A 26,579-nucleotide genomic window follows, 5' to 3' on the forward strand; every position below is an offset into this window, starting at 1 on the left:
CTTCTGTCCATTCAGAGAACTGTGAGGAAAACAACTATGAAGTATGTGGGCATGGTCTGTTAGCAATAGAAAATAAAAGTAATTAAAATGTGCATCTAGACACCTGTTACTTAGGAAGCAAAGCATGGCAATACTGTTTTCAATGTATTTGTTACATCCTGCTTCCCCGTTCTGCCATCATCCACTTTTGTACCTTAAAAAAGAATTTCACCAGAAATACATGTAATATAGCTTAAATTTGCTTAACTTTACAAACAGTATTACACTATAGGCAGACCTGGCATTTGCCTAATAATTTCCAACTAAAATTAATTTTATTTATTTGAAGGAGGGTCTCACTATGCAGCCCAGACTGTAATTGAACTTGAGAGATGAAATTACAGGAATAGCCATGAAGCCAGACTTTTAAATTCTACCTCCATGTTTTAATGTAGGTCATTCTCCCTGCTAAATAAAATTACATTCCCAACAATTTACTTATTTAATTAATAAATATTTGGACCACAGTCATAAACATTGTTACATACTCTTACAGTTCTATCTATGCAAGAATTTACCTAAGTTATGTAAGTAGAGATTAGAATTATTTAACTCTACAAGGCCAAATGGCTTTCTGAACACCTACAATGTGAAGTGCCTTTTATTACATCATTTTTATTAGCATCTCCATGTCTTAGTTTTACAACCTAGCAAATGTAAAATGGTACTGGCTATATGACCTTAATTAGTCTCTTATGCAGTAAATATTTTCATTTGTCTAGTCATGTTCTTAAAATGCATTGTCTTTTTCTCACTTTTCTATAGGATGAACAGAAAGTTAACGAGCATCCTCCTGCTCTTGCTACTTAATGCATACATTTCTTTAATACAGTGCTGAATTAACTTGAATAGTGCATCTAATTTTCATGTGTGTTAAGAAGTGTTATCAGTCTGCAGTTTTTTCTCTAGCTGTCCCTGGTTTTACCAAGTTATATGAGCCTCATACAATGACCTAGAAAGTCTTCTTCCCTCATCACATATGCTTTGAAAGTTTGGTTAAGATTGTATAGTAGTATTGTCTTTAAAAGAGGTAAAAAACTGAGGCAGGTGTTGACAAAAAAACAAAACAAAAAAAACCTTAATTTGTTTACTATTCCACTTGAACAGGTCTATTTAGAATCTGCATTTAACTAAAATTTTACTTTCCAGAATTTAATCTATTTGGTCTAGATGGTTTGTCCATTTAGCTTCTTTCTTTGAGCAAGGGCCTTACTTGTCTTTATTTTGTAGTAAGGAAAAGGTCAGGACCTTGTATCTATGAATCATGCAACTCTATTATTACTTACCACATTTGTTCCCTTCTAATATCTTCCTTCCAAATCTTCTCATTAGGCTGTTTTACCACCTAACTTGAAAGGTACCCTTAAAAGTTAACCATGCATTGAAATAATCTAATTTAAACATTAACTTGGCCTGGTTCCTGAATCCTAGCCCCAGCCCCTCAGAGCACTTTGGTTCTAATCATCCTCCTCCTATCCTCTAAGCCAGATTTTCCCAGTTATATTCATATTTGAAAATTACACATTAATGTTGCTTAACAATATTTATTCAGTTTTATATTTGTTTACAATTTCTATGAATACTTCATTATGACTGCTTTATACAAACAACACTTTAACAATATTGATCACTTTGTTCATTAACACTTTATTTCAGATCTTGCTTTGGAGTACTTTTCTTCATTGAAGACCATCCTTTTTTAGTTTCTTTAATGAAGATTTGTTGTTTCTGAGCTTTGCTTTACATCAGCTGTTACAGTTCCACTCACAATTCTAAGGCATTTTCCCACTTTCTTGGGTACACTGTCGCTACTGGGGGTCTGCTCTGTATGTGACTGGCTTACCTTAGCTGAGGAGCTTTATATACCTTTGACTTTTTTACAACCTTGCTTTGTGTCTTGTAGTTCACTACTTGGATAAAATCATGGATTTTTTTTTTAAATGTATTTCTTGAATTTATAAATGTTTTGCTAATGTGTGGAGAACCCTGTCAGCCCAAGTGCTGCCTCTCTTCCATTCTCCTGTCCTGGTTCTCCTAGACTGTCACCCTTCCCTCTGCTGCTCTACCGTCCACTTCACTGATTTTCCATTAACCAGCCTGCAGTCTGCCCTCTTCCTTTAAAGAAAGCAGTCCTCAGTCTAAGGAGCACTACCCTGCTCTTACCCACATTTAGTTGGCAGAACTGACTTCAATGTTCAATTTTTCCTATAGTTTATTCTAAGGAGCACTATCTAGCTCTTAGCCACATCTATGACTATGTCCTTCATTCTCTATGTTGTTGTAAACTTGGGAGAACTTCAAAACTTACTTTTTCCTAAGACTTACTGCTTGATCATAATTTATGGGAGTCTTGGGCCTAAGTTACAAGTGCTTCTAGTTTGTTTCTGCCAGGAGCTACACAGAACTACAAGGTGAGAGCTACTGAACATAAACTATCCCTACCTAGGATAGCATCTCCAATTTACTCTCTCTTTGTTTTGGTTTTGAGGCAAGCAACACAGTGCCGTGCTGCTACTGGCACCTGCCATCCAGGACTCCACAGTCCATTTGTGTGCTTAAAATAGTATTCATGGTCTCCAATTTAGACCATTTCCATAAAATAAGGATAAACTTACCAGGCAATTCCTGATGATTTATCAACTATGATTGCTACTGACTGCTCAAAGTTTCAATATTTCGATCAGTATGTGATGCTGTTCAATAGGACTAAACTCTAAAATAGCTCACGTTTTGACTCTTTTTGAAAATACATAATAGTGATTTGTTACATGCAACTCCATTTTGATGTATAGTTTACTTCTGGAAACCTGGGCCAGATAATGAAAGCAGGTTAAACAAGGCAGCTGGTGATGTCATGTAAGTCAGAAACACACCTAATACACATTACTGTAGCAGAGCTTATATGCAGCTGGGGCAGTTACATCTTGAGTTTTCATAGCTGTTGTTCACTGTTCTCTGGATGATCAGGAAGCTCTCTGTGCCTCACCCTAATCACTGAAGTAATGAAAGGAGATGCCGGCTGCAAGGACTGCCACACCAAGTGCTGCAATCGCACCTGAAAGTGAAACAACACAAAACAATGGAAGTGGAATGAGCAACTGACCGTCATGCTCTGAAATGGGGGTAAAGGATGGGCCTGTAAGACATTACACAACACACACACACACACACACATACACACGTACTACAAAAATGGGCAGATATGTACATATTAAAATCCAGAGAAGTCTTAGACGAACATATGGTAGTAAACTGAAACTAGCTCATAAAGATTGGGCAAAGTGATTCCCCTACATATGGAATTGGGGTGGAGGGATGGGAGGGGAGGGTGGTTAGAGTGCATGTGAGAGGGCAGAGAAGGCAAAAGGGAGGGAAGGAGGGAGGGAAGGAGAGGGAACTGGGACCAACATGTAAAATAATAAATTAAATTAAAAAAAATGCTTTGACTCCAAAATTTAAGTTCAAGGACAAGTTACTGGGGAAAAGGATTTCTATTTTTGTTTTCACAGAAAATGAAAAGCTGTGGATTCCTTCCAGACTAATGTGGTTTGATCAAGCCAGACCGCCTGAAACAAGAGTACCAGGTGATCCTACATTCAAAACAGCTGGACAAAGCAGCCTGACAAACTACAGCCAGGATTTCTGCATCTTCTTAGAATCCCCCATGACAGCGCCCCTTACCAGCAGGAAGTAGTTTGGAAAGAATGACACCCAAATTCCCAAAAATTGTCTATAAATGTTTGTTTTCATTTAAATGGACTTGGTTATATAAAATAAATAAATAAATTAAAAAAAAAAGATTGGGCAAAGTGTCTCTCTTACACATATGCACACTAAGAGAAAATAGAACAAGTACTTTAAAAAGCTTCTGCAAATATATGTGTATATGTATGGGCATACACATACATACAAGTACATAGAGACACACACATATACAGGCCTACCCCATTTGTCAGCTGTTTCATACTTAGATCTTAGATCACACTGGAACACAGATCCAGTGGGCAGTGCTTCTCAACCATTAAAATGCACATTTATTTGTGTAGCTATTGTCACTTTCATCATACCATGTAAATACTATCTTAATCTAACACTTTGGCAAAATGAAATTAATTTTAACATAAAAAGAAAACTCAAAATCATTCACTTTTCAAAATTAAAAAAAAGCAAATACCTATGTTTTGCTTAATCTTCAATCCAACTGTAGTCTTACTTGGTGGCTCTGGGTGTTCATCACCAGAGTTGGTTGGTGATGCTTCGCTCTTCACAGAGGAAGTCATACAAGCTGCAGGAAATCAGAACAAATGCTACAGAAATCAAGAACTGCCATTTTTCAATAACATGAAATATACAACAATCAGCAGCATTTTCCTTCTACTCATCCATCTTTCTAAAGATCTGTTTATTTTTATTTGTTTTGAAATCTGAGTTCATATATATATATATATATATACATATATATATATATATATATATAAAATTCATTATTTTTTTTCTTATTTTACACATTGATCCCATATCCCTCTCTCCCTCCCATGCCCCCCAACCACCCTCCCATCCCATCCCACCCACTCCAAAGGGAGGGTGATACCTCCCAGGAGGGATCATCAAAATCTGTCAAGTCATTTGGAGTAGGGACTAGGCCCTCCCTCCTACCTCTGGACTAATGGGGTATCCCTCCATGGGGGATGTGCTCCCAAAGTCCTTTCATGCACCAGGGATACATCCTGGTTCAATGGTCAGAGTTCCCTTAGTCTGCCCAGGCCTTCTAACTGAGACCCACATTCAGGGGGTCTGAGTCTGTCCAATGCTGGTTTCCCAGCTATCAGTCTGGGGGGGGGGGTCCATTAGCTCCCCCTTGTTCAGGTCATCTGTCTTTGTGGGTTTCTTTATTTTAAAAATTGTTTTGTTCTTATGTGCATGTGTGTTTACATTTGTGGATGTCTGTGTACCACATGTGTGTCTGGTGCCTGTGGAAGTCAAAAAATTAAAAGAACCAGAGACTGATAATGAGATTCAAGCTTCAAGCTGAAGATCAAAAAAGCAAAGCAGCCAGCCAGTAGCTCTTTCCCCTACCTCAGGCTGAAAGGGCTGATCCACAAGCTCTCCCAAATCTCAGACTGCTGTCTCTCCTGAGTGTGGCTGGAGAGAATCCTGAGATTGAATGCCTGATCTGACACCTTGCTGCTGTTTTATACACCTTCCTGATGCTGGGATTAAAGGTGTGTCATCCCAGATGCTGGGATCAAAGCCATGAGCTCTGTTACTCTTCACTTATGCAAGCCATAGTGATCTTGAACTAACAGAGATCCGTCTACCTCTTAATTCTGAGTCCTGGGATTTAAGGGTGTACCACCACTGCCTGATCTCTATAGCTTGAAGCTGAGTTTGCTTTCTGAATCCTCAGGCAAGTTTTAATAAATCATAAATATTATCACCACAAAAATATGACTAGAAACTTTACCTTACAAACTGAAAGTTAAGGAAGGCAAGTACTTCATCACATTTACAAATCCTAGTAGGTAAAGAATGAAGCTGAGGATTCTAGGTTGTTGACTCAGGGTTGGTAAATTTTTACCTTGTTATTTAAAGGGGAGAATTTTTAAACATTGATTTTGTGTGTGTGTGTGTGTTGGGGGCCTTTTATGTACTTCATTATTTTCCTATGACTAAGGTCATCAATATTGATAGCAAGTGCCATTACCAGCTAAGTCATCGCAACAGCCACCCAGAACTTGAAATTTTTAAATAGATAAGTTTCCTATCCCTGTAGAACTATAGTCAACATTTTATCCATAAATATATACCAACCATCAGTTGGTTGTGGTGCTGTCACACACCTGAAATTTCAGTACTTAGGAGGCTAAGACACAAAAATAGCAAATATGAAGAAAACGTATCATGCTTACATAGAGAGGGACAGTGTTGAAGGCCATGGAAGTATACAACAAGCTAGTGTCAATCCACCAGAAGAATGAGCCTCTGGAGAATACCAGGTAGAGCCTGTAGGACCAATGACTCTGGAAAACTGTTGCTCCCGACTGTAATTTCACATTTGCTAAAACAGCTATGGTGTGTCCCCAATACCTGCACTGTAGTGTGTAACTTCGTATGCTATATATATGTAATCTCATAATTGCATCTCAATCTTATGGGCACATAATTTGTGGGTGGTCAGGAAGATAACTTCGCACTAATATGAATAATTTTCATATATAAAAAGTACACTAGGATACGCTTCATAACTAGATTGTCCCATGACCATAAGACACTTAAAAGCCTGTTTTGTTCCTTTTACTCAAACTACACACAATTAGCTCATTTTTACCTCAGAGCAAATTCAAACTAGACTGAAGGTTTCTGTAAATGGATCATAAGTTAAAAATTTTACAGTATGCACAAGGTCAGAGTTAAAGATGTCTAACCAAGATTACTAACAAAAAGCAACCTAAAAAACAAATCATGCCAATTCCTTGATTGTCAATTCTACCTGATAAAAGAACTATGTCCCACAGCTTGTCTCATCAGGCCCTGTGCCCCTGACATCTGGTCACAGACTTACACCAGAAACCTTGAAACATTGTGTTGCCATGGTAAATGGCTCTGCTCTTATTGCTTACCCAAAGAATGTGCTATGACCAATGAGATGTGACTCTTGTAACTATTTTTATTGCCTTAAACCACCTGTAAAAAATGCTTTTAAGCTAGGTGAACACAGAAGCAGGGGACTGAAACTGAGAATAAGAACCAAAGATTTGGAATTACAGATTGAAGCTAAAGAATTAGGGTCAGAAAATTATAGGCAATTAGGACAAAAGAATTAGAACTGGAGAAGGATAAAAAACATAACTCGAACAGCATGATTAGAGCATGATTAGAGATTTTCTAAGTTCCTTTCATTATGATGTGTCTTCTGACCTGAAACTGTCAGGTAGTCTTGGGAGATGAATTCAAAAGCTACTGTTAGGAATAGGTGTGTGACTTTCTGCCATGCACAAGGCCCTGAGTTTCATTCCTAGCATCACAGTAAGTAATCAGGATAATTTTTTCCCTTTAAATTGTAATGCTTCTCAAGCACGTGAGTATGCATAGGAGCAGAAAGGAGTTCAAGGCCTGCCTGAACCACAGAACAAGACAGGTCTCAAAAGACCAAGGTATGGGGACATAGCTTAGTAATAGGAAGCTTGCCTACCATGCACAAGGTCCTGGATTCAAGCACAGAAAATAATAAATAATGAATATTTAGTAACAAAGAATAACTGGCTCCAATACCATGACAGAATTGACAAAGATGAGTTTCAGCATATTTTAAAGGTGTGTCTTCAATTTATTTTTATCTGATAATAGACAAAGTACATCTGAATTATTAAGCTAATGTCTATGAGATGACTAAAACATCCAAGAAATTTTAAAGCCATGGTTATCCTTCAACATTAGTGAGTCATTTTGACAAAACAAATTGCTTTTTATCCCTTAAGTCGTTTAAAAATATGTTACTTGAAGATATTTCTTGGCAAAATATGTATTTTTAAACATAGCAACTACTTGACAACTATATTATAGACCATATAGTAATATTAAATAATAATTTCAAAAACTTAGAAACAACAGCGATATTTAGAAAGTTTAACAGTCCTAAATGCATAACTCATTTCCATTTCTGAATCTGAACTATTTTCAGGATTTATTGTTTATAGAAACCCTGATTTCAGATGCTTATGAAAAATCCAAGTATATCATAAAATATTATGTTCACACTTTTTTAATATTGTTTTTTTGCTAATGTGCAGAAGTTCATTGAGAGGAAATTAATTATTTGGCACAGTATCCTATCATCGTCCATTTATATGCATTACCTTTTAGAAAATATATTCTCTAGCCCAAAGGAATATGGGGCTCAGAAAGGCTTTAGACAGGTTATACAGCTATTAGTGGCAGGTCTATTCGCAAGTCAAAGCACACCATGGCTTTCATTATGCATCTAAAAGCTAAATTAAATCTAGCTGGGTGGTGGTGGTGAATGCCTTTAATCCCAGCACCCAGGAGGCAGAGGCAGGTGGACTTCTGTGAATATGAGGTCAGGATAGGCTCCAAAGCTACACAGAGTGTCTCAAACAAACAAACAAACAAACAAAAGCTAAACCTACACACCCAATGTCTTTGGGTAAATGAAATAAAAGAATGGAAAAATGAATATAACCCCAAACACCCTCTTCCCTGCTACACACAGAGGGGTCAGGGTAAGAAGAAAAACACCATTACCCTTAAAATGGAGACCTGACAGGAGGGGTAGATGATCACTGACTGTGCTAACCCTGTTATACATACAATACACTGGCTAAAGAGAACATGGAAGACAGAACTTTAGGAAGCTGTCTTCTCAAGAGAGGTGGCTCTCTGAAAAGAAATACAGTTTAAAGATATAAAAAGAAAAACCTTGTAGATCATCTACTTACACTGCATATTGCTTGTTTGCAATTTTTGTAGTTACTGTTCTGAGAAGGGTAACCTGAAATTCCCTATGTAGTCCAGGCTTATAATTCCCTGCCTCAGTCTCCTATGCGCTAGGATTTAGGGATTAGCACTTAAATCTGCCACCAAGCCTGGGGGAAAAAATATTTGTTTCGTATTGAATTACTAATGAAGTAACTATGGACCCTAGAATCCTGATCGTTACTCTAGAGTCAGCCCTCAGAGACTCTGAGGACCACACTGAATTCTCTGACATCCATCTATCTTTTAAATCAGATAATAGGATCGTTTTGTTTTGTTCTCATTTGGTTTTGACAACACAAATCTTCTCTCACACTTCCAGAGGCTATAAGCTGAATATCAGGATATGAGCACTTTTGGTTTCTTCTGAGCACACCTTCTCAGCTTGCAGATAGCTACTGCTTTCCTTTGTCTACATAACTAGTCGGTACCAAAAATCTATGCTCTATCCCAACCATCTTTGTCTCATTTCTGGAACTTCCCACCTTACTTTAGTGTCCACCTTATACAATAAGGACATAGAGAAAAAGACAAACTCCATAGAGAAAACTTTCTAAAACAGTTTGAAGAATTTTTCTCATGTTGAAATAATATCCCAAAACTATATATTTTCACACATTTAAAACTGACTTTGTTTCATGAAGATTCACTGGCTAGACTCAAAACACACTTAATATATTTTAAGTTTGGGTAAAGTTTCCAAAGAAAATAACTCTGTTTTTATGTATACTGATCTGTTATGCATGTGTGTGTTTGTACATACCTCAGTTAATAATCTGAAGTATCGAACAGAATTAGCTTTAAGGAAACAGGAAGGCATGATGAGATTAGGTATGATCTACGCAGATTTTAATTACCTGTGTTTACTTCCTCTGCAATTTCCAAGTCTTCTATTTGAATCTCATGATCTAACATCTCTGAAAAATGGTCTCTAATTTCTTCAGCTGATTCATCACCAAACTTATAATCACACAACATTATAGCGGATCCAGGAAAGGGAACAAAAACTCGCTGAGGAAGTTCATATTCTAAAAAGAACATTACATTATCAGTATTTAGATATATCTGTCATTGGTGTCAATAAACATTTACTTCAAAAAAACGTCGAAATGACAATAATTTTGAACTTTCTAGTTGGCAAAACTGCTTTCATTGAGTTCTTTCTTTCCTCAATTTTCATGGCTTCTTCAATGGGGGCAACATAATATACCTATGACACATATACACCTCCTTGTCTTTAGTGTAGAGAGATGCTGTTAATCACATGATCTTATAAAACTCACTGTGTCCTATGGTGAAACATTCAAGTTAATTTTGTAACTCTCCCATAGATTGCTACTTTTCTTGTTCATTTTCATCTTGTCAGTATTGTGAATTTTATTACTTTTTCTTCATTTATGAATGCTTAAGGTCAATGCAGGGGCCTTCCCTGCTTTTGCCTCCCTAACACTGAATAGAAGTCCATGTCACAATACCTAGCTTTGTTCTTGGGATTCATGGGTCCTAGGAACTGAACACATTCTTGGGAGCAAGCTCTTTTACCCAGTGAGCCACCATACTTTACAATTCTTTGGATACCTGCAAATTAGACTATATGTCCCTAAAAGTTTAAAACAGTTACTAGCTATATAAATATAACTGCTGGTTAGCTCAAAATGTGGCTCTAATAAACTAACACAGAAGTAGATATTTTGTAAATAATAACTAACTACTTTGTGTGCATCAGATATGATTAAAAAGCTTTCAATGTAAAAAAAAAAAAATCAAGAAAAAATTTGGGGCCATTCTACTAGCAATTTACGCTTCTTCAAGAAACTAGGACTACTTTATATAATTACAAATAGAAGATGCTAAATATCCCTTAAGTGTCACAGGGAATGCAGTGGCATAAACTACACAATTCTTCCACTTTCAGTGTATGATCTCATTCTGTGTAGAATTGGAAGAATAGTTTTACTCTTTGACCACACTGCCACCCACTGTTAGAATTACATAACTGCAGTTTGTATCACAGCATGCAAAATAAGGACGATGGCATATTTTTGAACCAAACATACTTGAATCTTAAGTGAAAAACTTGAAGATGATTATAATATGCATGGATAATTGATTTACAAAATCTTTTATTTTGTTTTGATGTACAAAATCTTAAGCATACTTCAGATTTGGATTGCTTGCCTGTAGAAAGAAAATGTTATAAAAACCAAATGCCAAAGAGTTGGTTACAAAACACTTAGAATCAGAAAGTCACCTACCAGCAGAATAGTAGGAATGGAGACACTAGAGTAAAGCTTCAAAAGCAGACTTACTAGAGTTTGGGGGGGGGTATAAAAATATCTTAATATGGATTACTAAGATGTAAAACATAAACTGCTAATGTTTCCCCACAGATGGAATTCAACCATTTTTGACCTAATCAAGTCTGCTAGAGAAAAAGCTAAGAAATACAAAACATAATAGTGTATAAACAGTATCTTTAAAAAAAATCCACTATTCAACAAACACAAATAAGTTAATGTTTGAGTACATATAAGGTGACTTAAAACCTATAACATCAACAAAAAGTCTTAATTTAAACTGCTGAAACTGTTTACTCTGGCAAAAGTAGTTCAATCAGATACAATTGTTTTAAAAATCCTCCAAGAGGGGAAATAGAATGCAGTTATATAGAGTCAAAGGGGAATAATGGAACAGAAAGTGTTATATGGGGCAGGAATGGAAAGCAGGGTAGAGGAGGAAATACAATAGGAAAACTAACACTAAAGACATATGAAAACGCACTACTGTAGAAGCTTCCTGAAGTATTTACATGAACATATAAAAGAGTTTATGCAGAGTTTGGACAACAATGCCTCTATGACACCACAGGTTAACAAATAAGAAGTCTGTGCTGAGAATGGGTTATTTCCTTTGGAGTTACTGGCCAGGAAGATTCACAAATCCAAACAGTACAGGCTATTGTCAATGTTTGTGATTGCTTACCATGGCATTGTCAAGCCGTACTGCTGAGTGCTAAAACATGATGAAATCAAGCAGATACTCATCTGAAAGCCTCACACTTACTGGCTAGCATTAACAGTCCTAGTAGGTGCTTTGCATGCTACTAGATGGAAAAAAAAAAAAATCAGTCTTAGCCCACTTTGAACCCTGCTAACTACAGTGACAACTGAGCTGTTAAAGACACATATACTAGTGCAATAGCCATAAATGTCATGGGGGGAACCAATCGTTTCTGATAGGACTTAAAGCTTGTTCCACACCTGGCACTGCTGTCAGGGCTAGGAACCTCTGGCTAGCTAGGTTATAGGCATTAGATAACAGACCATTATGCTACTAAATGGGCATCACATTAAAGCAATTCCTAATGACTTACTGTTATACCCATAGATTAATGTTTCTCTCAACCCACAGCAGAGAAGTCTCTTTTGCAATTAACAGAGACCCACAACCAGTTGTGGTACAGAGAATGAGAGGGGTAAAATGTTCAGCCCTAATTGAGGCATCTATATCACATACCCAGAGCTCAAGGCTCTGGGATTATTGCAGAAGAGAGGCAGAAATACCAAAGAGGCAGAGGTGGTGACTATAAAGAAAACGGTGCTTTCCAGGCACAGTAGGGCACTTGACCAGACAAACACAGAGTGACTGTGACAGCATGAACAAGATCTGCACAACTGCAAGCCATATGAAATCCCAGCACAGGCAGGGGAAGTAAGCACCAAGTCACATCCTTAACTAAGGGGCTATTGCAATTGATAGCTGCTGAGAGGAGAGTCAGTCTTCTGAAAGGTGTGGCCCCCAGTAGATTAAGCAAGCTCCAATGGAACGCAACAGCTCTAAAAATATGTGGGTAGCACAAACTGTGCCTGGTGTGTTTTAAAAAACAAACAAACAAATTTGGGTGGGTAAGATGTGATGGGGTGAATATAATCAAAATACATTGCAAGAAATTCTCAAAGAATTAATTTTTAAAATGAGAAAAACAGGATGCAAAATATTAAAAATATCTTCCCTGGAACTACTAAATGTTGACAGCTTTGCTAATAAAAAATGTTCAAAACAACATGGTGGAAGAGGGGGCAACAACAAAGATTTTATTTGGCAAAAAATGTAAAGACAAGTTACTATTCTAAAACATGTTATAGAAGATGACATACATATTAAATCTTGACATCTTACTGTGTGAAAGAGAACAAATATAAGAAAAGTACTTATTTTATAGCCATACTTTTTTTTTCTGGAATTTCATTCAAAATCAGGTCCTCAAAAAGTATTTCACAACGATCAGCAACTGTGTTCAAAATATCTCTCTTCACTGCCTATGGGGAAAAACACATTAAGAAATAAAATTCTTCAAAGTTAAATTATCTCCTTATTATAAAACAAACAAACAAACAAACAAACAAACAAACAAACAAACAAAAACCCCAAAAAAACATTACTTGCTTTCTGGGATAAGAATGTCCACTTGTTAATCTCATATACTCAGCACACCTATTGCTATTAATTTTAACACAGTTGTAGCTTAATGGTAAATCTACATAGCCAATCAAATAGTGAATGAAAGCCAAATAAAAAAATTAAAGTTTGAATCTAAGCAAATTTTTCTAATATTCTAAATCAGGAAATGTACTATGATGTAAATGCTGATCATCACTTTCTAAATTTGGACCCTGACACATGATCTAAAAATTTTTCCTGTAAATACTTTAGTTAAGAAACTGAGTTCCCCTCAAAAGAAATTATTTCAAAGGTACTGATATATTACAAAGGTGGAATAATTATTAAATCAATATAGACAGTCTACATGTAAAAATCTTGAAACTGTTTCGAACTTTATTAATTAAAACGAAATTAACAATCATAAAATTAAGATAAGAAGAAAGTAAACTTGAAGAACTTCTTAATGTTAAATTGTTCCCACTTTTTTCATGTCAGTGACTTTTTTATACCTGCATAGCGTCTTTAACCTTGGGTCTGTTGCTGTGAATATAAGCTCTGCATTTGACATCACCCCGAAGGTTTATAGAACCACTGCAGATCTGGACTGTGGCTGTGGATCTGTGGTCTGAATTCAGGGGCTGAAAGACAAAATTGTAGAACATATGCCTGTGTACACGTGTGTGTTGTAACAAGGAAGCCAAAAGTGGGTGTTTGGGTGTTAGATTCTCTGGAACTAGAGTTATAGGATATTGTTTTCCAAAATATATTATCCTATTTTTAAAAACTGCATATTCATATGTCACAAAGGAAAGTTTTAAAGGCTATAAGGTGCAACATGAATAATAAAAACCCAGAGACAGATATTGGGGTTCAAGCTGAAGATCAGAAAAGCAAAGCAGATGGCCAGTAGTTCTTACCTCTACCAAGGCTAAAATGGAGATCCTGTCATCCTTGTTACTAGAAACTGAATCTCACATGAGACCCTTTGCTTCTTCTTTATATCCTCTCTAGTGTAGAGATTAAAGGCATGGGCTACTCTCGTGTAGCCCTGAGTGGTCTTGAACTCACAGAGATCTACCTGCCTCTGTCTCCTGAGTCCTGGGATTAAAGATGTGTGCCACCACTGCCTACTTTCTATGGATGTGGCTAGCTTTGCATTCTGATCTCCAGGGAAGCTTTATTAGATAATAAACAATATTTATTAGATAATAAACAATATATCACTGTAATAATGTACCTTTTTGGTGAAAACTTTCCGGATTCTACAAATATCAATGACTGCTACATACTTGAACACAAACCGGATTACAAATAGCCTCTAAATGTAATGTGCTCACAAGAGAGTTAATGTTTTGGTACTAACATGAAAGTTTGGAAAAAGAAGCCTCTGGCTTTCCTGACCAAAACCCAATGGGAGTACTGGCATTTGGAAGTTGAATTTTTATACTTTGAACCTTCCATCATACATTAAACAATGATATTAATCATATCCATTTATCATGTCCCATAAGTACCTATCTGCCTCCCAACTTCATGTCATTTTTACACTTCATATTTTATTTTTATATGTTTGGTTTTTCAAGACAGGGTTTCTCTATGAAACAGTGCTAGCTGTCCTGGAACTTACTCTGTGGATAGGCCTGCCTCTGCCTCCCAAGTGCTGAGATTAAAGGTGTGTACCATCACTGTTCAGCTTTGTTCTATTTTTGTTATTAACAAACTATTGCTAGATCTTGATGTATAGGTAGGATTCTGACTATGGGCAGCAGAACAAGGTGGTATGGACAAGACACATGGTTCAGGACACACGCAGAATTCAAAGACACTACATCAGACATTCAAAATAAGTTAGAAAATATGTGATGATACTGTAAAGAGTCTTGAATTAGACTTTTTAACAGGGAGAATCAAGAAGGAAGTCTAAGCTGGGCAGTGGTTGCTCATGCATTCACTGTCAGAACTCAGGGGGCAGAGGCAGGTGGATCTCTGAGTTCGAGGCCAGCCAGCTATAGAGTGGGTTCCAGGATAGTCAGGGCTACACAGAGAAACCCTGTCTCTAATCACCCTCACTTATAGTAAGTCTAACTATAAAGGTATATAGAAGAATAGCATGCCTTGACATAAGGAACACCTTTAAATCCAAAGTCACGTAAAAATACAAGACAAAAAAATACTGTGAAAAAACACAGGAAGCAAGGTGGAGCTTAACTCCACTGCCAGCTTAGTAATGCTTTAGAGTTAACAGAGACAGATGGCAAAGCATCCTTATGAGCCAAATTATCTCTACACTCTCAATTTAGTTAAAGAGCTGAAGGTCCTGATAGTATTTCTGGGTTTCAAACTCTAGAATAATACTGAAATTAAGTTTCTTATACTTCCTATAATTGTGGTCTGTTCTTCAGGATAGCATGAGTCAGTATTAAAATGAACAGCACTTTGAAGTCATTAGTTTTAATTTAAATGACTTTTATTTAATTCAGTTTCTTCAGTGTTCCCAATTTTTTAAAAAAAATGAATTTCCATATAAATGTATAACTTAAAAATGTTCAGAAAAATGAAATTTACTAATTAATACTTTGGAGATTTTTTTTTCAGATTTATTTTATGTGTATGAGTGTTTTGCCTATATGTATGACTGTGAACATGGAAGTCAGAAGAGGGCACTGTATTCCCCGGAACTGGAGTTATGGACAGTTGTGAATCACCATGTGGGTGCTGGGAATTAAACACATAAACTTGACAAGAACAACAAATGCTCTGAAACACTGAGCCATTGCTCCAGCCAGCCCTTTGGAGAATTTCATCAAATTGGATTAAAAGATGGATATATACCTCAAATTAAGTATATGACAGCTCTCCCTATATCAACACACATCATTTAAACATTTCTAACAATTCTAACTTTAATACTAAAACAACAGCTCAAAGCATTTAAATACATATGTACACACACTTTAAAAATTGATATTTATATGTTAACACTTCAGCAGCTTTGAGACCAAAAGGTTCAAAATGGTTTAACATGAGCAAAGCTTCTCTGGAGTAACTTTCTTATAACTGAATGTTTTCTATAGTTTCATATCTTGGTATATTTTTAATTAATACAACTATATTCCTAATTTTTCATTATGTTAGATGAAGTAATTTATTTTAAATAAGTGGATTTAAAAATATTTACCAACTGTGTTAGCACTCGGACATCAAAAGAATGAGCAGTTGCTTGAGTATTTCCTCTAGATTTTTTCTAAAAAATACAAAAGCCAGACTGTTAACATTGTATTTGAAAAGTAAAGGACAATTTAGGAACTATTTTACATTTCTAAACAACAAGGAGAAAATAAAATCTTAATTATTTTAGTTTTGCTTTTATACAGATATATTACGTTATATACTCTACATCAACCAATTAGTCTTTTAAATTATTCCCTTAGATTTGAGATTAGTAAATTATTTTCTGTGGGTCAAATTCACATTGCCACTTTTCTCTGTAAATAAATATTTACTGGAACAGTCAAAATCATTTATTTCTATTACCATCTATGGTTACTTAAATGGAAGAACAGGAGAGATGAATATTCAACGACAACATATTTTCTAAAACCTAAAGCTACTATTTGGCTTTTTTAGTTTACAGAGAGATCACCTAAGCTCCTCTTCATCTAGGTCAAAGGTATTTGAGAAACCCTTACAGAGCCTTCCACACAGTACTACAGACGGTAGAACACAAGATAGTTTTGAATACTTTTACAATTTGGAGATCAGACAGGCTTTAGATGCAGTTGACATTCCTAATTCTTGGATTCAGTATCTCAATTACATCAGAAATAACCTCTTCCTATCACTCTCTGAGAAAAACATTTGCCCTTTATAAGACTATGGAGCCCAGAATGGTAGAGTTCACCTTCAGTCCCAGCACTTGGGAGACAGAAGCAGGCAGATCTGTGTGAGTTTGAGGTAAGCTTGTTCTATTTAGTGAGTTCCACAATAGCTAGGCTACATAGAACCTACATCAAAATAAATAAATAAATAAATAGCAAAAGATTCTAGAAATGAGTATGTGAAACTTGTTTTAATGAAAACTACAACTAAATATAAGTCTATTTTTCCTTAAAAATTATTCCATAAATGAGATGATTTTCTCTGAACTCACCTGTCCTTCTAATAGGTCACAATCTTCACCTTTAACTTGTCCATTAATCAAATAAACACCATTTTCTATTTGCTTGGCCCAGCGTGTAAGTCCACTCTTAAAAACAACATGAAATCTGTCAGATGGAAAGTTATCTTACTCGAGCTTCCTCTTCTACTATTCTCGACCTACTACATTGAAATCTTGAAAATGTCCAAGTATCAACAACATAGTGTTTAATCCAGTACCACAAATTACAACAGTTCTGATCTTTTAAGTTCCTTACCCATATTTAATGTTTTTTGATCTTTTCCTAAAATTTTATCACAAACTCCAAAGTCTTATTAACTACATGAGCATAAAAATAAACACCAAAAGTGACTATTATCTTTTAAAAAGTAGAAAAATGAGCCTTGAGTAGCATAAAGCAGTATTAAAGAAGAAAATTTAAACAGAAACAAACAAACAAAATAGATAAAATACAAAAATACAAAAGAATAGAAAAAGAAAGGCAAAACTAATTAGGGTCAAGAGATGGCTATCAGTAACTCTATGGACAAGATTAAATTCTATATATGTTAACTAATAGATATCAAGCACCTGTTATGCTAAATATACTAGTATTATGACATTATTCATGCTTAAAAAAGTTCTAATCCAGCTAGAATAACAAGTTCATTATACATATAACAAGCATTTTAATGGAGTACAAGTTTTGAGGATTATAAAAGTCACAATCTGATTAACAGCTGACAGCCCACTGAGTAACCAAGGATGAAAATGTGTTTCACTTTGGTACCTTTGTGTTTTTTTCCAAAGTATAGCTGACGGAAGTGGCTGACAGTGGGATGTGAATATTAACGTGAACAGTACACTCTAGAGACAGCCATGAGGTAGACACTCTATTTTGATACTTCCAATCTGCAGGTCTTGCTGAACTCTTTAGCAGGGAGAAGACGGAAAAACAAAACATGACATGACTTAGGTAAAATATATGCATTAATAAAATAAGGTGTAAAATCTATATATAACTTGACCAGACTAGCATCATGTACCACTGACCAAATTCTGTGATTTAAGAGGAACAGAAGTTAAGAAGTAATGATGCATTAACTTTAGTATTCTTTCATACAAGCCAGATATCTTGGCAACCTCCGGGGGTAGATAGACAAAGGATCAGAAAGCTCTGAATTCTAAAAGTTGCTCTAGGCCTCAGCTTTCCCTGTGGTCTCAACAGCCCATCCTCAAGACTCTGCTTGCAGCAAATGCTCACCAAGCTGCCCCTCAGTAAGGCTGTGCTGTCCTTACTTTCTACACTGCTGAATTATTTTCACATTGCTTTTAAGAAATAAATGCTGGTCTGGCTTCTGTACCACACTGGGAGACAGTTGACTAGATACCACAACTACACAAAATCCTTAGTCACTTTTACCATCAGCTTCTCAAATGAAAGTCTGATTAATAACAACAAAGCACAAAAAACTACAAGTGATCATATACATCAAAAAGAAGTGATGACACTGAAAATCATTAAAACTAAATATAAATATGAACTTTTTGATTTTTAAAAGTAGCTTATAAGACACAAGTCCTTAAAGAGTCATTTTTCTTACCTTTGGGTCATGGACGTCATAAGTTCGACAAGATAATCTTCACTAATTAAGGTCATAAATGACTCCAAAAGCATCCATGATAATAAAATATGATCCAAAAACTAAAAATGGTACATGAGTTCTTAAAAATTATAATACTTGAGATACTTAAAGACATATACAGTTATATAGCTATGCATTTCTCTAAGTGTTTGAGTGTACTTATACATTATGTGTATTATGGATGTATATGAACTGTTGACTATAGTACTTCTGGTGCTTCAAAATGCAAACAAAAGACAAATTTCCTTCTGTTTGTAAATACTGCTAATCATGATAAATGGAAAGAAAGCAGCCCTGTGAGCTTTTGTTCCAAAATACTCTACACAGCATAAAGGAGTACTGTTTCGCATGGGTTCAAGCCCAAGAACATTTACTGAGTTATGACACTTCCCCAGGCAGGTGACAAATATGTTAAACACTCATCATCTTCTACAGGAAAATTCTCCTTGAATTTTGTCTTCTCCAAGGCCTCATTTAGTGGGTCCTTGGATTGTGTCTCTCTTCTTTAGTTACTGTCTATCCTGGTGAGTTATAGAGGAGAAAGTCTAAGGAAGACACTTGACCATGGCAAAGGCATAAGCATTCCTACAATGCCCAGCTCAATTATGGGTGCTTTCAACTGCACATTTTACTTTAAGAAATGAAGATTTAAATTATATTAATAGAGCAAAAACATTATATGCTTAAGCTTATCTCTGAATAGAACCTATAGTGCAAAAATATACATAGTTAGAAAGCTGACAAAAAAATTTACAATTCTAAGTCGTTTCTCTCTCTATCAAACTCTATAATTTCATACATGGCCAGGGGCCATTATTATTGTTAATATCATTATTGGCAGCCCTAATCATAACAATGTGTTTTTTAAAGAGAAACTTAATAGTCTTTTATGAAAAGGATGATTTAAACAAATGTTTAAAAAAAGAACTATAGAACTGTGATTTACATAGCAAGTGATTTGGGGGAGAGGAAAAGTAGGTTCATTGTGGTGTACACTGTGGGTGGTGTGGGATAGTCAACAATAGTAGTGTAGCCAGGACCATAGACATCCAAATAAAAGATACTTTTTTGTAGAAGAACATATGTGGAGTATCACTCGTTCTGAGACCTCTTCCTCTGTGACAGTCCATAGTCTTTTCCTATTTATAGATTTTTCCACAGAAAATATAAGCTGAAAGACAGAGAAATATACATGAATTCATCACAAAATGAAAAATGTAGAAACGGCTATGAATTTCTAATCTCCAGAATTTCATGAACTATTATGATATATTTACCATTTGTGATTTCATGAAATGATTCACATAAAAATTGAGTTTTAAGTAAAAAACATAATTCCTTATAATTAATAATGAACTGGATATGATACATTAATTTGGGGCAATAGCATTTCTATAAAACATAGAATACAAACTTTATTTTTATTATAAAGGGAAATAATAAGTGATTTTTTTAACCACAAAAATAAAATATGTTGCCCAATTAGCATTTATTTAAATTTCATAAAACATGAAAGCAATAAAAAATTAAGAGAAAAAAAAATCAGAATAGCAAAATTTGTGTCAGTTATGTCAGAAATATGGACTTGGAATTAGGATACAGGGTCATGAACGTGGCTATGGGCTTCCTTACAACAATGTGTAGAGGAGTCTAATTTGCCATCTTATTCTTATGATCTATAAGCTGGAAACAACTGACCAGAAGGCACACACCTTTCCTGATAATATCAAAAGAAATTGCTCCACAAAATGCAGTATTATATAATGACCAAAATTATTGACAATTAACAACACATTTTATCAAGTTATTTTTTGCAGTATCTCTCAAGATACAGCATTTTTTTTCCCATTTTTATTTTCAATTTGAGATAGTCTCATTATGTAGGCAAAGCTGTCTGAGCCAAGAGAGAACACACACAGGAAACCCTCCTAGGGCATGGTGCCATTCACAGTGGGCTGAGACTTTGCACATCAATTAGCAGTCAAGATAATCTTCCACAGGCCAATCTCATCCTGAGGACTGATTTCTTCCCTGGTGATTCCAGGGTAAGTTGAGAGTTAAAACTAACCAGTACATGCACAGAGATTAAATGTATTCCAAATTGAAAAAAAAAAAAAAAATGAGAGCCTCAGTGAAAAAGGAAAATTTTACTTAAAATGGAAGAGTACAAAAGACTGAAAAGTAGCTGGGTGGTGGTAGTGCATGCCTTTAATCCCAGCACTTGGGAGGCAGAGGCAGGTAGATCTCTGTGAGTTCAAGGCCAGCCTGATCTACTGAGCAAGTTCTAGGACAGGCTCAGAAACAATACAGAGAAACCATGTTTCAGAAAACCAAAAAAAAAAAAAAAAAAAAAAAAAAAAAAAAAAGACGGAAAAGTATGCCAAGGAGGCAAGATATCCTTTCTTCCTAGGCACAGAGTATCAAAGACATGGGTGAAATACCTGAAGCAGAGGAAACAAAAGTGGAGGTATCTACAGCACCTGAGGACTGCTTTTTTTCTTTTTAATTATTAATTGCCCCCAACTACCAGTTGTGCTTCTGAATGGTATAAGGTCCCCTTTGTTCATAAGGGAGATATGCTTGTGAAAGTACATGTGGATCTTGAGCGTGTAACGATACAGAAGCTTCCTGAAGACTACTTTAGGTTTGAATTGAAAAGAAAACAGCTTGGGACTTTTACATTTACTTTTGGAATGATTACACTATCTGATTTTCTGATGTAGTAGCAAAACAAACAAACAAACAAAAATATGAGATACATAGTATGCACCCCATCCAGAAGTAAATAATAAGTATGATTATTGTTTATATTTAGTATCAGAACTTCAAATGATGTGACTAGCATACTTGACATTACTGCAATCGCTACCTAATAAGTAGAATATATACAAGAAAACTACTATTGCACACACACACACACACACACACACACACACACACACACACACACACACACAAACCCAGTTAAACCATCACGACATGTTATATAACATTATGATATCTTTTGGAAAATTGTTTTAAGGGTCAGTAAGATGGCTCAGCAGGTAAAGGCATTTGATGTGGAAGCATGACAACCTGAACTCAAGTCGTGGGATCCACGACTTGAAAAGATGGAGGGAGGGCACTGAGTCTACAAAGCTGACACAGTCCTCTGAGTTCCACAAGTTTACCACACTGGGTGCATGACCACACCTCCAAATGTCATATGTTTAATAAACCACACCCCAAACATCATATGTTTAATAAACATCATATATACATGTTTAAAGTCAATATATATGCATATGATTAAGTGAAATAATATGTAACTTTGATCTCATTAAGAGTTTTTGCTATAGTGGACTTACTCTGCGCAAGGCATTTTGAAAATCATCTGCTAGTTCTAAAGTTGTAATAATAAATATTCCAAGAACCACAAGTCCTCCAGGGAGCATTCTAGATACCTAAAGATAAAAAAATACAGTATGAACTATCATAAGCATGTCAGTCTTGATACAGTTAACATTAATCTGCAAATACCTATCCAGGACTATACATATAGAATCCAGGCAGAGACAGTTGAAAATCTAAGACACACACACACACACACACACACACACACACACACACACACACACACACACCCACCCACCACACACACACACGCATCTATCACTTCCCAGAGTACCCTTAACTTTAGGGTCTTAATATCACTTTAGTAACTTGCTTAGGTGCATCAATATATAGACCCCTTTCTTCTAAGATTAAGATTTGTAAATTAAATCTTTTCAATGATCTCTCAACTATCTGCAAAATAAGTATTTTACCTTAGACTGCCATTCTAATCTTCCCAGAATCTGGCCAATCTGATATTCAGAGACGTGGCTGATCTACCTTCTCTGAAATATTCAAGCATTGATCAAAATTACTCCCTGTTCACCACACATTGTCCTAGGCTTTCTAACTCTATACCTTTCTTAAGGTTGTTTCCTCAGCCTAAACTGACTGCTCTCACATTCTCACATATGGATTCAGTGAGATAACTTGAAAGTCAAGTTGAGGGAGCAGCCTTCCCTGACACAATGATCTCTGAACTTCCAGTTTCCCAGGAAAATCATACAACTTTGTATGTGTACACACTAATCTAGTTTTTAAAACTACATGTGTTTTTTTCTGCCAGCCGTGTTCAGTGACAAGAGCACTTTTGCTAGCTTTCATAGATATATGATATAAATGAGCAATCAAAAGTTAAATTTTAGAAAATTAGATATTAAAGCATAATTTCTACTATATCTGCATGTCAGCTCATGGTTCCCTCTGATTTCATAAATCCCATTTAATTAGTACGACAAATGTGACAAAATTTTTACATTTATCATAGGAAACCAATATAGCTTTAAAAACTAATACAAAGATAACTCTAGAGGTAAAATACTAATTTAATTTCCATTATAAATTCATGCATATTCTCTCTTTGTGTTTTTGCATATAAATTTAACAGAACACATTAAACTTCATAGGGAAGGCGTGGCGGCTCAGTGGTTAGAGCACTTGCTGAACAAGCAAAAGTATCAGCGTTCAAATCCCAAGAACCCATGTAAATGCTTAGTGGGTGTGACAGATGGCCTATAATTCCACCCTCTTGAGAGAGACAACAAGGAATTCCATAGAGCAACCTAGTCAGCAAGACAAGTTCAAACAGTAAGATGGCAAAATGACTGAGAAAGATTACTGATATAAGCCTTAAGCCTTTCCTTATACACATGCAAACACATGTTCACAGCATGCATGCATACTACAGACACATGAAAGAAAGCAAGGCAAATTTAAAATAGGAAGTTATTTATATATATGTATGTATGTACATATATACCAATAGGAATTAAAATGATTTCTTTAAAAGACACCAGTATTATTTCTTGAACTTTTTTTTATAATTGCATACAACTCTCCCATCACAAATATACGCATTTATTTATCTAAAAAGTTTTTTTTTTTTTTTTTTTTTAAGATTCATTTATTTATTATGATACAGAATTCTGTCTGCATGTATCCCTGCAGGCCAGAAGAGGGCACCAGATCTCATTACAGATAGTTGAGAGCCATCATGAGGTTGCTGGAAATTGAACTCAGGATGTCTAGAAGACCAGCTAGTCTTAACTATCTCTCCAGTCCTATCTAAGAGACTTTTACGTTGAGAAAGAAAACACAAAAATTCTACTTTTATCTTACTATAATCACTTTATTATTCTTTATTCTATACCACAACTCATTCAAAAAATATTTTAAGTGATACTTATTACTTTTTCGGCATCCCCTAAATCCATTTCCTCACAAACACTCAAGGTAAAAATCTTTGGCAATTTTCTCTTCTAAATCTCTTTATTCTCAATCTACTTGGTCACTAAATTTTCATGATTCTAGCTCTTTCTCTGAAATTATTAATGAAGATTAAGCTAATTTGTCCATGCATTTTTTTTAAATCTAGTATTTTACAACTCACATTATATACCAAGGAAATGCTGTAGGCTCTCAGACTACAGCCATGAATACAAGAAAGAACTCCTGCCCTCACACAGCTCAGAATCTAGCTTAGGCTCATACCTTCACTGGTTTGGACTACTACTACTTTAGCTATAGTTTCTCTTCTGTCTCCAGGTTCTACTTTCTACTAATACTGTGCCTATATTAATGTTAGTTTATAAATTACGGGCAAATAAGTCACTCTTTTAAAATAGGGGGGTATAAATGCCTATCACTGGGCTTTCCAATATAATAATTTTATTAGTACTCTGAGGATTCTACACAATGTTCTTTGATCACATTTGTCCCCCACTCTTCCCAGATCCAGTCCACTGCCCTATGCTTTTCCTTCCAACTTCATGTCCTTTTTTTTTAATAACCCATGAGTCCAATTTGTACTGCCCATATTCTCCCAGGTGTGAGGCCATCCAATGAAGCCTGAGTAATCTACTCCTGGCAATATATACTTTCTTTTAAAGCTAGATCCTTAAAAAAGGATCATGACTCTCCCTGCCCTACAACTGGGCTTTTGTTTATATCAAGGGTACTTCTTAGAATTGCATTTCAAAGCCACCCATAACAAGCCTGGTATTTAAATACATTTTCCTACATGCTTTGTGTTCAACTATACTCAACTGTCCAACTGCTTGTTATTTACCTAGTATTGTGTCTTTGTGTCACTTAACCACACTGTCCTGATCTTACTGAATGTGTTCTCAGACTTGTTTAATTAACAAAGTCCTAAGAATCATTCATGTACAGAGCCTTTTGTAAAACTGTTTTGCACACAACCATTAGCATGCATTTAAGAAAGAATACTGTAAAATTCAAGTCTAGTAACCTAGGAATCTTTTTTTTTTTTTCCTGTTAATCTATTACATACAAACATCTATATAGAGACAGTTTTACCTGGCTGGCATGTTCTGTGGCCCATTCTTCATCCAAAGTATCCAACTTAGCTTTGGGATGCTTGAGGTTCTCGTTCTGTTCCTCTTTGGGTGGTGTTCTAGTGGCAAGAATCACATAATCCTTTTGTGAAGAACACTTTAAAAAAAATTGTAAAAGCTAATTACAGTTAAATCTGATTGAAGAATTTGATATCTCATGCAAAACAGTACTTTAGCAATTTAAACTGTTCATACTCATATTATTATGGAAGCTATACTCATGGGAACTGATTTTAATGCATGGCTTTGCAATATCTCTCATATGGTGTTTATCTTTAATGTACATATCAACTTATTATTTACTTGAACAACCTCAATATAAATTACAGAGTGGTCTTTAAAAATGATACTGGGCCAGGTGGTGGTGGCTCACACCTTTAGTCCCAGCACTCAAGAGGCAGAAGCAGGTGGATCTCTGTAAGTTCAAGGCCAGCCTGGTCTATAAAGTGAGTCCCAGAACAACCAGCACTATTACACAGAGAAATATGTCTCAAAAAATAAATAAATAGCCAGCACTTGGGAAGCAGAGGCAGGTGGATCTTTGTGAGTTTGTGGCCAGCTTGGTCTACAGAGCTAGTTCCAAGACAGGCTCCAAAGCCAATACAGAAAAACCCTGCCTCAAAACAAACAAACAAACAAACAAACAAATAAATAAGTGAGTAAGTAAGTAAATAAATAAGTAAACAAATGGTTCTGGAACTGTAGATGTAGCTCAGTTGGTACACCAATTTCCTAGCATGCAGAAGACCCTGGGTTAGAATCACCAGTGCCACATAAACCAGGCATGAAGGCAATGATAGCATACATATGTAACCCAGCACACTCAGGAAGTAGAAACAGGAGAAACATGAGTTCAAAAGTCATCCTGGACTACAAAGATTTTTTAGGCCAGTTTTTGTTGTTGTTGCTGTTGAATGTGCAAGTGAACTGACATAACTAAAATATAATGTGCTTAGTCAATACTCCAATTATCGTATTTTCTTTGTAATTTAAATGGACTAGATGTTTAGTAAATATAAAATCTCATTTAGAAAATGACAATGAACTTGTTTATTTTATTTGGACTGCCATAATAGTCCAAAGTAAATAAATAAATAAACTTACATAGATGCATCTAGAGAACAAGGGGTGGGGATGTATTTGAAATAAAATTCAGTAGTTCCAAGCTTCAGGTTGTTTGTTTTTAACAGCAGTTAAATGGCAATCCAAAGTAAAAGAGCTACAAATAAATTTATGGATTAGAAGAGATCTCAGTTTCGATATAGCATGGTTCCTAAGTTAGCTAATAAGGCTCATAATGTAGTTAGAACGGTGTTATCTCCAAATAACACCTAAAACGCCCTAGAGATCATTAGCATCATCATGCCATTT

General features: G+C 35.6%; 1 protein-coding gene across 3 annotated transcripts in view; it reads right to left on the reverse strand.

Moving 5' to 3' along the window:
* Nucleotides 1-1,465: 1,465 nt before the first annotated feature.
* Odr4 (odr-4 GPCR localization factor homolog) overlaps nucleotides 1,466-26,579 on the reverse strand; it is a 29,088-nt gene continuing 3,974 nt past the window's right edge. Inside the window, exons 3-14 of one of the 3 annotated variants that reach the window (XM_051185953.1) lie at nucleotides 25,171-25,267; nucleotides 22,107-22,202; nucleotides 19,824-19,930; nucleotides 18,718-18,754; nucleotides 17,904-18,044; nucleotides 17,126-17,221; nucleotides 16,154-16,219; nucleotides 13,485-13,613; nucleotides 12,761-12,851; nucleotides 9,390-9,560; nucleotides 4,214-4,324; nucleotides 1,466-3,094 (exon numbers count right to left, since the gene is read on the reverse strand). In XM_051185953.1, coding sequence (XP_051041910.1) covers nucleotides 3,027-3,094; nucleotides 4,214-4,324; nucleotides 9,390-9,560; nucleotides 12,761-12,851; nucleotides 13,485-13,613; nucleotides 16,154-16,219; nucleotides 17,126-17,221; nucleotides 17,904-18,044; nucleotides 18,718-18,754; nucleotides 19,824-19,930; nucleotides 22,107-22,193 — 1,104 coding nt within the window. In that variant the 5' untranslated portion in view covers nucleotides 22,194-22,202; nucleotides 25,171-25,267 and the 3' untranslated portion in view covers nucleotides 1,466-3,026. Of the gene's footprint in view, nucleotides 3,095-4,213; nucleotides 4,325-9,389; nucleotides 9,561-12,760; nucleotides 12,852-13,484; nucleotides 13,614-16,153; nucleotides 16,220-17,125; nucleotides 17,222-17,903; nucleotides 18,045-18,717; nucleotides 18,755-19,823; nucleotides 19,931-22,106; nucleotides 22,203-25,170; nucleotides 25,306-26,579 lie in introns of all 3 variants that reach the window. The other 2 variants (XM_051185951.1, XM_051185952.1) reach the window with 2 other exon arrangements.

Source organism: Phodopus roborovskii, unplaced genomic scaffold (assembly GCF_943737965.1).
Source record: "Phodopus roborovskii unplaced genomic scaffold, PHOROB, whole genome shotgun sequence".
NCBI lineage: Eukaryota > Metazoa > Chordata > Mammalia > Rodentia > Cricetidae > Phodopus > Phodopus roborovskii.